The sequence below is a fragment of the Melospiza georgiana genome, chromosome 3, assembly GCF_028018845.1.
Source record: "Melospiza georgiana isolate bMelGeo1 chromosome 3, bMelGeo1.pri, whole genome shotgun sequence".
NCBI classification, from domain to species: domain Eukaryota; kingdom Metazoa; phylum Chordata; class Aves; order Passeriformes; family Passerellidae; genus Melospiza; species Melospiza georgiana.
In genome coordinates this window covers 26,661,063-26,672,333 of record NC_080432.1, presented here as the reverse complement: position 1 = coordinate 26,672,333, position 11,271 = coordinate 26,661,063, and the positions used below count along the sequence as shown (strand labels likewise).

The 11,271-nt window shown below is 46.1% G+C and overlaps 1 protein-coding gene across 1 annotated transcript; it reads left to right on the top strand.

The window, feature by feature from the left end:
• Window positions 1-1,687: 1,687 nt before the first annotated feature.
• Window positions 1,688-9,721, top strand: LOC131081731 (uncharacterized). The gene is made up of 9 exons (XM_058021000.1): window positions 1,688-1,726; window positions 1,815-1,901; window positions 3,543-3,654; window positions 4,271-4,415; window positions 5,103-5,216; window positions 5,811-5,955; window positions 6,370-6,518; window positions 7,002-7,141; window positions 8,466-9,721. Exons 3-9 carry the CDS (start codon window positions 3,549-3,551, stop codon window positions 8,585-8,587), a joined length of 921 nt encoding a protein of 306 aa, XP_057876983.1. The 5' UTR covers window positions 1,688-1,726; window positions 1,815-1,901; window positions 3,543-3,548; the 3' UTR covers window positions 8,588-9,721.
• The last annotated feature ends 1,550 nt before the right edge of the window (window positions 9,722-11,271 follow it).

Sequence of the window (11,271 nt, the reverse complement as noted above, 5' to 3'; positions counted from 1 at the left end):
TTTAGGTCAGCATGGACCTGGCTGACCTGCTGCGCCTAACAGGCACATGTTTGATAAAATGGCCTGTGTTCAGTGAGGAATTTTAGGCCACTCATTTGTTGGATGAAAATGTAAAGTCTGACAACATGCCGAGGTTATTTGGACCATCTGATGATGAAGACATATATATGCCTATACACACTAGATGTGCATAGAGGGCCATAAATAAGACATGCTCCAGTGTAGAAAAAGATTTCAATCTGCTGGAGGGAAAGGCCATACAGTGTTTGTAATGATTCTACTTGTACTTCAGCCCATGCTTGCTGCAACAAGTGCTTATAACCTTGTGACTTGAAGGCAGTTTCTAGGACATGGGCAGAGTTACTGTGTACATATCTGGGGGGTTCACAAAGTGAAAAAAGGAGAGAAAAATGCCAATGGCACCATGCTGTGAGCTCAGGCCTCTGTTTTCTTCAAGGAACATGCTATGCACAAGCAGCTCTTGTTTTTAATCCATGTATAGGACACAACATGTTGTCTGGCTAATAAGAAATAATCATACTTAAACCACTGGTTTCCACATCAGAATACCTCCAAAGGGTGGACCTCAGAATGCCTCCAAAGGGTGGACCTCCCACCTACACAGACAAACAGACAGCAACAGGGCTGGCTGGCTGCCCTGCACTTCCCACAGCTGACAAACCCATGTTCACTTGGGCTTTCCACCCCATCTCAATGGCCAAGGAAGCTCCAGCTGGATTGATTCCCGGCCCCATGATGTTGTTTCCAAAGGGTGAAGATAGTTGCTAGTTAATTCATTGCCTTTATATTTCACATGGGGCGGTTGCCAGCCAGACTGTCTGCTTGGTAAGCACTGTGGCTGCACAAGGTAAATAACATTTTGATACTGAAGAATATTTTAAGGTGGCTATAAAAGTTTAAATTTGAGAGGAAGCAAGCAGAAATATAAAATGAAAGGAGTGGATGTGGTGAGATTGTGGTTCTGTAGCAGACAGGGGTGCAGGTGGAGAGTGATCAGCTTGCATGGGTTGCACTGCTTCTGTGGGGTGGGCTTGCACTGCAGGGCAGGAGCCTTTCCTATATCAAAGAATGAAAATTTACTCGTGACCCAATCTCCATCTGGGGCTGTCGGAAGATCTGAAGATACTCACAGGATCCAGACTATGGATCTGTGTTTTTTATGGTCAGACTGGATTTTAGAGTTCTTTTCCAACCTAAACTTTTCTCTGGTTCTGTGTATTATATATGTGTGTTCATCTCTGGAAATGTTTAAGGCCAGCTGGATGGGGCTTTGAGTAACCTGGTCTAGTGAGGGGTGTCCCTGCCCATGGCAGGGGGGTTGTTGGAGCCCCATGATCTCTCAGCTCCCTTCCAGTTCAAACCATTTTTATCTCCATCTTGCCCAAACCTCAAATCCAGTCTGTTTCTCCAGCACCCCCTGCCAGCATTTCCCGCTCCGGAGCACTAAGATTTTGAGGTGCAGTATTTCACATTAAGTGCTCAGTTTCCCTCCCCCTGGCAGGGATGAGGAAGGACAAAGCAGGCAGGAGCCCAGAGCATGCACTCATTAGCTACTGTCTGCCAACAAGTTGGGAAAGTGCAATGTTATACGAAATGTCTGGCTCTTATAAAAGGCTTTGGTTAAGTAATCACATTTCTCTTGCATAAGTGCTTGTTTTTGGGAGGCTTTAGCCAATTGGTGGCTGCAGCAGCACACAGACAGAAAGTATGTCTAACTTCTGTGAGTTTTTATTTTTCTTTTAATAATAACAAGTGATCATTAATCTGCTGAGAGTTGTATGAAATCTCTTTAGATAGGGTTCGGAGGCGGAGACTCCCCAGCGCTGCTTGTAGCTGAACCACAGCTGTAAAACGCTGCCATAAAGCCTGTGTGGATTCCTGTGAGTAATATTTCTGATTCTTTTAATGGGTGTTTGTGACTGGAGACTGCAGGCAGGAAATGTTGCAGACATTTATTGCAAGCAGTAAGTTAGAGGGAGGCAGGAGGTGAGAGACACTAGTGAAACTATTGACCTGTTTAATAAGGCTTTCCTCCTGGACTTCTGTAAGCAAACACGGGTTTCTCTGAAGCTGTGCAATCAAGGTTCTTCAAAATATGCTAATGAAAAAGAAACGTGATGCTGAACTATGGGAGGTCAGAGTTTTAGCCTGTCAGGGAGGTCACAGGACGAGCTAGTCCCATGTACTGGAGCAGGAAAATGTCCTGTTCTTATATTCTTTCCTTGATCGTTGACAAATGTACAGGGATGTTTTTCTTCTACGTTTTCATGGCTTTCAGAAATCTGCATGTCAGTTATTTCCTGAGTCAGAAACAATATCTATAATAGTACAACACAATAGTATAACACCATAGTACAATGGTGGATTTTTCTTTTCAAAATTTGCTAATCCAGTGTATCTTTTGAAGACGGCATGTTGTTCCGCAATTTTATTGACATCAATCTAATTGGGATTTCACATATTGCATTCTTCCACAGAAGATTTTAATTTTTTTATTTTAAAAGGGTGTTTTTCTGTTAAGATAGGACTGAAAAGGGGAAAAACTTGTGTAGATTCACAGAAAACAGAATCTCCCTTCCCACTTCCTTGTGACGTGTCTGGATGCAGCCTGTTCTGTGAACAAAGACTGGAACTATAAAACAATTCACTGAAGTGGGAACTGGAATTTATTGTTCAAGTCTGAGTAATGAGAAACAATTCAGTTGTTACTTCTGCCAACCCTGGAAAGCATTGAAGTGCCACTGTAGAGAGAAAGCAGCTCAAGTGCTGAGCTGTGAGGAGAAATAAAGCTGTTGCCTATAGCTGGGTGTGTATGTGCTTACTCTTAGAGGTGGCATTAAACTTTTCTGGCATAGAATAAATGCTGGACTAATGGAAATCTCTTGGGAAAGCTCAAGTCACTACTGACTAACTTTGAAAAACTGTAGAATGTGGATTTTATAGTCTATAAAGTTCTTGAGACATGCTAAAGCAGTTAAAGCTTATTTGCAGCCAGTAGATGAGGAGGTAATAGCACCATGAAAGGAAGTTAATTTGTCAGAGTTATAGGATTAGAGAGGTAAATGTGAGAAGTTTTGTTGAACTAAAAGGCACTTGGCTGCTAAGTGAAGACTTCAACATTTTCATATTTGCTTCATAGAGTGGGCAAAATTGATGAGCCTGTTTGCTTCAGTAAAACAGTGATGCCAGATAAGCTAATTTTGTGGGCTAATTATTTAGGCCTTTGTGAAAACCTTAGGCAAACCCAAGTTACAGCTCTTGCAATGGAGGGTGGCAGAGCAGGTGGCTCTCCCAAAGCTTCCCATTTCCATTCTGCAACCTCACAAGATCTTGTCAAAGCGAGATGCTCCTAGCCCATGCAAAGGCCTTTTTAGTTCTAATGAAAACTCCACAAATAAAAGTTGGCAGTTAAAATTTGTGAATTTACTACGTTATTTCTAAAACAGTCTCTGGGATGTGGAACAAATCCAGGCTTCCTTTAGGATAAGCCTAAGGATAAGGATATCTCTAATGTGTTTCAGAGTAAGATGGATGCTCTACACAAGTTGAAGATTTTGGTGATGTTTCTGTCTCTGGCTACTTTCATGGTCATGGTGATAATGAATGCTGGAAATGCCACTGGGACTTTCAAAGGTAATGAAAGCAAATTTTCTTCATTCAGAGGTGGGTTTCATGCTTTATATCATGCAATGATACAAGGTGGCTTAGATGGGATAGATGTGTTTGCTGCCTCATCAGCTCTCCAAATACACCTTGTTCTGTGAAAGGTGGAAGTAGCTGGTGCATCCTCCAGGTTTACAGCCAAACCAGTCCCTTGGAATCCAGATAATGTCCCTGCTGAACCTGGATCTGATGGTGGTTTAAAGGCAGTCTTTGCACACCTTGTATCCCTGGTGGAAGATGTTCAGGATGCTGCTGTGGGTTTGTAGATGACAGTGGTGCTGCACTGAACGCTACCTGGCTGAATCTGCCAGGAAATGCCATCATGCCATCCTCTGGATTACACAGACAGCTGCTTTTTCTGGCTCTGTCTAAGAGGGCAGGTGCACGGTGTTCACAGTAAGGGGCAGTGATCCCATAATGGATGTCTAAACCAACTGCAGCACCTGACTGGTTTGCACCAAGGGCATGCTCTCATCATCCTTGAACCCACTGAGGCAGGGAGGAATATTGAAGGTTAAGGAAAATCAGCAGTCTTTTCCCATCCTCTGGATGCAATAACACTTTTGCCTGCAATAACATTCCACAGGTGTGTTCAGGACAACCCCTGGAAACATCTCTGCCAAGTACAGCACTGATTTCACACCAGCTGGCTGGACTTTCCTCATCTGGAACGTCATCTACGCCTGGCAGCTCGCCTGGCTCCTCTACGCCCTGTCAGGGATCTGTCGAAGGTATTTTCCCTATTTACTCTTTATGGCATAAATGAGCAGGGACAGTGACTCTTCCCTTTTGGTGTAGCTCAGTCTCTTACCTTCCTTTCAGGGGTTTCTAGCAAGAGCAAACCCACTGCCATCTATCTTGACCTGGCATGTTGAAGCTCTGTGGCTGCAGCATCTCTTATGTCCAGCATCCAAAGCTGGGAAGCAGTTTGCAGGTGTGCATGAACTCCTCTAGAGAGCGGACAGGCATCAAAGTGTGTAAACTCCTCTATGAGGCTTCATTTCCAGTGATTCAGGGAATCTGACAGATTTACCCAGTACCTGACAGATTTACCCAGTACTTACCCACTGCTAGAGGCTGAGAATCCAAAGGGCAAAATTAATGGATTACAGAGCTAATGCTTTGAGTTTACTTTCTGTTAGAGATCGAGCAACCAGCACTGGGGTCTCCCTGGTTTGTTGAACTGGATTGGAAACTTTTCCTGGGGTAATGAGATCAAGAACTGCCTGACAGGAAAAGCCACAGGTATTTCTGCATTGTATCAGAGAAGGACACAGATGAGAAATAGTCAGATTTAAGCCAAAATGTTTAATTCCAATATAAAGTGCCTCCTAATATAAGGAAAATGAAGCCAGAAAGGTTTGTTTGGTCAATGCAGGCATTGTTTTCCTCTCTCCATACCCACTTTTCCCTGGCAGGAATGAACTTGGATATGTCTTCATAAAGCCAGACTTGCTGCCAACACCTTTTTATGTGGCATGGTGTCTGAATAACTGCCTCAATGTTGGATGGCTCTTTCTGTGGGACCGAGAGTAAGTTGTCTTTTGTTACAAATACTTTTTAACACTCTTGATAGGATCACCCCAGTACTGTCTTTTTCCTCTATGTTTTTTTAACTTTGTGTGTGAACACTTAATCATGCCTGCAAAACTCCATGCCAGGCTTTGCCAAAATGTAGCCTTCATAAAAGTTTGGGGGGCTTGCATTATGTTGTCATCTTGCCCATGAAACAGATTGGTCATTGAAGTCTAAGATCTCCTCAAAGCTGCTGTTCTACATTTTTACCTGCACACGTAAGACAGGAGCCGTGCCTCTCTTTATTAACAGAGTTAAGCTCCTTGCCTTGGATGGTTTCCATCATGATGGTCACATTAAGGGCTTATGAGAGCACCACTGTCAAGAGGTGAAGAAATCACTTGGAGTCAGGAAAACAACTTCATGATTAACAGAGTAAAAGAGCAACAGCAATACATCAAAATGAGGGCTATGTGTAGTGATTACCTTTATTAAAGGCTGATCGACTTAGAGCCAGTAAAGGCCAAACACTAAAGCTACAAATTAGGGCATTGTGACACCACTGAGAAAAATGTGATGTCTATTGTGTGTGTTCGTGTTCTTTGTCCTAGATACCTCCTTCCAGCCCTGGTGTTCCTGGCAGTCCTCTCTTTTACCACGTGTGCCTCCCTTTATGTTTCCCACCGAGCCTTGAGCATCCATTCCTCGTGGTTTGTGAAGGCTCACAGGGCTGAGCTCTGGCTCATCCGCATTCTGGTACGTGGCTTTTGAGAAGCTGTGCTGTGGGTAAATGGGAAATAAAAACAACCTTTGTTGTTGTGCAGTGCTGGAGGTATCAAGAGTGAAAGGTCCAGTGGCAGAACATAGCTAAGGAAAGATTTCTGCCCTGAACAGAAAAGTTCTTAGCAAACCTTCTGGAAAGGCATCTTCATCTCTTGGCACAAACTGTGAATGGGCTTTGTTCTTGGCACTTCCTGAGACACCAGAGTGACACATAGCTGGGCTGGATCTCTGGAGCCCCTCGGGACTCCAAGGCTTCACCTTTTCTCTGTGTTGAGGGACTTTTCCTGCAGCTGGGTCCAGGAGTCTGGCTTAACGTCACCGGGGCCTAGGGGTCACCAAAGACAAACAGAGTGTGTCACTCCTGTCCCTTGCTGTGCTGTGTGGCAGGTGCAGAATGGGCTGGCCCTGTACCTGACATGGACCAGCATCGCCACGCTGCTGAACTTCGCTGTCGTGCTGATCTACAAGTGGAACGTGCCCAATGAGAAAGCAACCACTGCTTCCCTGAGCATCCTGGCTCTAAGCCTGGTGATATGGTAAGCAACCCCACGGGTCCCCACCGAGCCTCAGAAACCCCCTCCACCTCTCACCAGTGGTGACCAGCTGTTCCAATTCACTCATCACTTGTCCCTCTCTCAACACCGAGTACAAAGGCCTCTGTTATAATTCATGGCAGATGAACTGGGAGTCTGGGCAGAGCTTTTATCCCTTGATCTCAGCAGTGCCAATAAGTATTGTGGGCCAGGAACGTGTTTTTGTGACTTGCATGAGCCCAGCCTGCCTTAGGTTTACATCTGAAGGTGTGATACAGAAACCATATGGAACGTGGCTTTATTTTTCCCTGAAGTTACCTTAAATAAATTATTTATTAACTTTTTGAATATTAGTAAATGAAAAATTTTGGACTCTTGTCACAGCTGGCCCACAAAACCCCTCATTCTCTGTCTAATTCTTTTCCTAGGGAATGGATAACAAAACACAGAGAAAATTCTTATTCTGGTCACTCTTTTTCTTCCCAGGTTTTATCTAGAAAACTACTTTCTTGACAAGTACGTCCGCTATAACCTCACAGTGTACCCAGTGGTGATAGCAGCTCTGACCGGCAGCGCGTGCAGGAGCGGCTCGTTCTCATCCGCACTGACCAACGACGTTTTTATAGGTGAATCTTCCCAACTCCTGCAAAAGAGGGCCTGTAAACACTTCACATCTCCCTCTGCATTGAGGGCAGAGACTTGCCACTTGAAAAGCATTATTTGTTCAAAGCAGAACTAGGGACACAATTGAAGGTATTTGTTTTGCTAAGAGAAGAGCAGAGCAGAAATCATTGCCCATGAGCCTCGGGGCTGAACCCAAAGCTTGTGCTGTCTCAAGTTCACTTCCCAGTGCAATATGTTTGTCCTGCAGTGCTCCATCACCCACTTGGCTGCTCCAGCAGCTCCATCTGACATGGGGCAGGAAAGGAAAAGCAGGGCTGGGATGAGGGCTGTGGACTTCCATTTGCCCTGTATTTTTGGGCATATTGGAGCAGTGCATGAGCTTCTGACCCACAGAGGGCTTCACATGCTCCTCTCCTATGCAGAGCCCAGGCTAGCCTTAACAAGTTTTCCTGGGATTATCTGGTTGCTGCCAGCCACTGTAGCAGAGTTGAGTGTAGTCATCCGTAGTAAATGGGCTTAAGCTGTCCAAATTCTGTACAATCACAGTCTGGCAGAAGCTGTACCATTATGAGCAGTTTTGTGCTGGCATGAAAGGCACTGAGCTGTGTGAACTCTGAATCCTGCTGAAATGGTTTGGGATGCCTATTCCCACCACGGGGTCAGCAGAAGGGAGCATGTTCCCACCCTTCAGCCTTCCCACTGCCACATACCAATGGCCAAAGCTAAATTCTGGACTGGAACCACCATTGGAGCTGCTCCAGAACAGTTCCCTTGGCTCTAAGTGCAGCTGGAGCCTGGCCATGTGAAAGCACCCAGCAGGACTTGGCAAAGCTTGCCTGCCACAGCCATGGGAGCACTGGAGGTTGGAGGTCTCCTGATGGTTGTGGCCACAAGGAATGTGGAGGTGTGCATGGTCTCTGGCAGGCAGCTCTGCTCCTGCAGTAGGTATTTCTTACCAGCAAAACTTCATTCTTAGTGGTTCAGCTGGTTTGGCTGGTAGGACGAGAATGTGCTTTTCCCAAACTAGTACATGTTTCTTTATATAGTTCAACTATTCTTGGAATATTTTGTTAATGTAATGTATTTTAACTCCTGTGTCCAGGAAGCCTCCCCCTTTTTAGACATTCCTTGACCTGGAAGCATTGGGCAAGTTTCACTGCATAGCAATAAAACTCTGAGAGATACAACTCTGGGGCTAATGGATCCTGTACAGGCGATTGTGGTTTTTATTCTCTTTCCCTGAATACCCTTGTTCTAGGAGCTGAAGTATGACAAGAGGCACTGTCTTTTTTTATGCCCTAACATGCCTCTATGTTTTTTCCCCAGTTGTTCTGCTGGCACTGACGTGCTTGATCTTTGCTGTTCGGCTGGGATTAGTCGCATGGAGACACTGGAAGAGACCACTGGAAGCATCAGAATCCCGAGGTCCATCAGGCACAGTGGCCTGAGACCTCTGGCACTTCGTGGCTGATACTTGAAAGGGAGAAAAAAGAATTGGGCATGTGCTGGCCCTTCCTTCCTGTATCCATTTCCTTGTGCACTTCTCTCCTATTCCCCATTCCAAATGCAGATGTCTTGCATCTGCAAATGTGTCCTGCTCCCACCTTCCCTCGGATCAGCTACTCACAACCCTGTCTTGAATTCCTTGGATTTTACCCTGGAAAAGTTCAGGAAAAGGTCCTGAGCAGCCCTGTGCACCTTTGTGAAGCCTGGGCTGTGGCTCTCTTCTCCTGCCAACAGGCACCCAGCAGGCTTGCACACACAGTTGTTCTTGTTTTTCCCTTGGTATCTCCCTTTCTTTGAAGTGCAGATCCAAGTGAACTGTCCCTGGGGTTCCAGGGGAGCAGTGGGATGTCTGTCATTCCCTTGGCCATTGGTGCTGAGCATCCTCAAGCCCTGGTGCTGTCAGCAGATCTCCTGCAGGCAGCCACTGCTCCTTTCCTGCTTCTCTTCAGCATGACAGGAACAGATACTACAATTTGATATCTGCCTTTGCAGTGCCAGCTCTGCTGTTTGATGTTCAGGGGGGCAGGGGGAGTGACTGGAGATTTCTGACACAAATGTGTTGCCTTTCCCTGAGCTGTGCTCAGCCTGGGCTGGCTGGATGTCTCTCACTGGGGAGGGTTTGTGGCCTCTCTGGAAGGAGGTTAGATGTACAGATGAGCTGGTACCTGATCTGGGGTGAAGCCTGATGCTTCAAAGGAAACCTGTTTTTAAAAAAAAAAAAAGAAAAATTGAACCGGTAGAGCAAGTTCATCCTGGATCAGTGCCTTCTCATGTGGTTTCGCCACTTATGAGTTGGGATTAGGAAGCCTAAAACTGGATTGACTGAATTTTTGGACCACTGCCTTTCCTTCCTGTGCCTGATTGAGAGTTGGTGGTGCCTCACAGGTGTCTGGAAAGTCTTTGCACCAGGAAGGTGCTGTCAGTGCATCCTGCAGTATTATTAACAAAACTAAATTCTAAAATAACACGAGCTGTTGTTTACATTTAGCAAAAACCAAAAGCATTGTAATGCAATTCTTCTCATCATTCTGGTGTGGTTTTTTTTAAATTTTCAAATAAATCAGCTAATTCTACCACTCTGCCACTAACTCTGTAAATCATCTAAAACAACTGTCCTGGCTCCCACCTCACCCATGCCCAGGGTTCCAGAGTGACTCTGGTCCCTTGCTGGGATCTCATGGATGTAGCTGCTTCCACTGATGATCAGCCTTGGAGGTGAGGAGTTGGAGGATGTAGATTGCTAGGTATTATTTAAACTCCTTTGACCAGCATGCTGCTCATTAAGTTTCTATTTTATTGGCTCTGCCTCCCAAGAGCCCAGCTAATAAATTCCCAGCAGCCTCTCCATAAGCTGCCTTCTTTAATACAGGGGTATTAAATCCACTGGCATGGGGATTAAGGGGTCCAGGCAAGGTGAGGAGCTGCTGTGAGGCTGTGCAGCAGTCAATGCATGGGAGGGTTTTGTATCCTCCCAGCAAGAGCACTGCAAACAGCCCCTGGACTGGGGCAGCTGCACTGCTTTTCCACAGGACATTGAAAAATGCCTTCAGGACTTTTCTTGGTGTCTGTACCTCGTTTCTGTACTGGCCACATGACCAGAAGCTGTATCAAAGAATGCAATTAATTATCTGGGGAGAGTTGACAGGGCTTTTGCAAAGGGAAATCCTGTTTCACAAACCTGAAGGGCACCAAAAGCACAGGCAGGGGTGAACTGTCCCATATTGCCACTGGCCTCTACAGAGGCACAAAAGTTGCCAAGAAAATCCAAGTCCTCCCACTGGAGATGAAAGCTGAGAAGCAGAGGGGGTGTTTCTCCAGGAAGGGAGTTTGCTGCAGCCATGTGTCATGGGCTGGATGTGGTGGTCAATGAAGGGATTGCTTCAGGATGGAGAGTTGTTTAGGATGGTAAAGGAGAAAGTAGACTGGGGAATTGCAAAAAGCTGTTAGGGAACTGAGAGAGGACAGAAGTCATTGCAGGGGTGTCCCAAATGATGCTGTGCTTCACCTTGCAAGTGACACCCTCTTACCTGGCCCCTGCCACTTGGGCACAGGGTTTGGGGTATTGGCAGCCATGCTCACCCAGACATTTCCACATCTGGCAGCAGCAGAGGTAAATCATGTATCAGGAATGGCAGGGAAGGAGAAAAACCTACAACACCCTCCTGCCTCTCTAAAGCTACTGTGCACCCACATCCTGAGGGCTTTGTGCAGCACTGGTCCTTGCACTCCCAGGAGATTATGATGGGTTTGGGAAGAGCAGTGGCATCAGGGAGTGAGATACCCCCTGCCCATCCATGCTTCCCAGAGCTGACGAGCAGCTCAGGAATGTGAGCCCCTTCCCCAAGGGCAGCTTGTGGTGGTGGCACAGGGTGGGGTGCTGCTCTTACCCTGCTCCCACCACTCCAAAAGGAGAGGAGAGACTCAAAGGCCCTTTGCTGATGAGGTGCTGCAGCAGCACCCATTTAATCTTTGCAGACCTCCCTGCAAGAAAGCCCCTGATGACTGCCTTGATAGTGCTGAGCTACCCCAACCCTCATTTGGCCACCCACAAATAATTTCCTGGTCTCCAAAACCCCCTCCAAGCCTGATTTTCTCATAGCTGGGGCAGACAGAGGTTCCCACAGCT

Excerpts from the sequence above, each read along its gene's own strand:
- LOC131081731 (XM_058021000.1), top strand. The coding sequence starts at position 3,549 with ATGGATGCTCTACACAAGTTGAAGATTTTGGTGATGTTTCTGTCTCTG. Across the intron at positions 4,416-5,102 it reads CTGTCAGGGATCTGTCGAAG|GAATGAACTTGGATATGTCT; the intron begins GTATTTTCCCTA and ends TTTCCCTGGCAG. Across the intron at positions 6,519-7,001 it reads GCTCTAAGCCTGGTGATATG|GTTTTATCTAGAAAACTACT; the intron begins GTAAGCAACCCC and ends TTTTCTTCCCAG.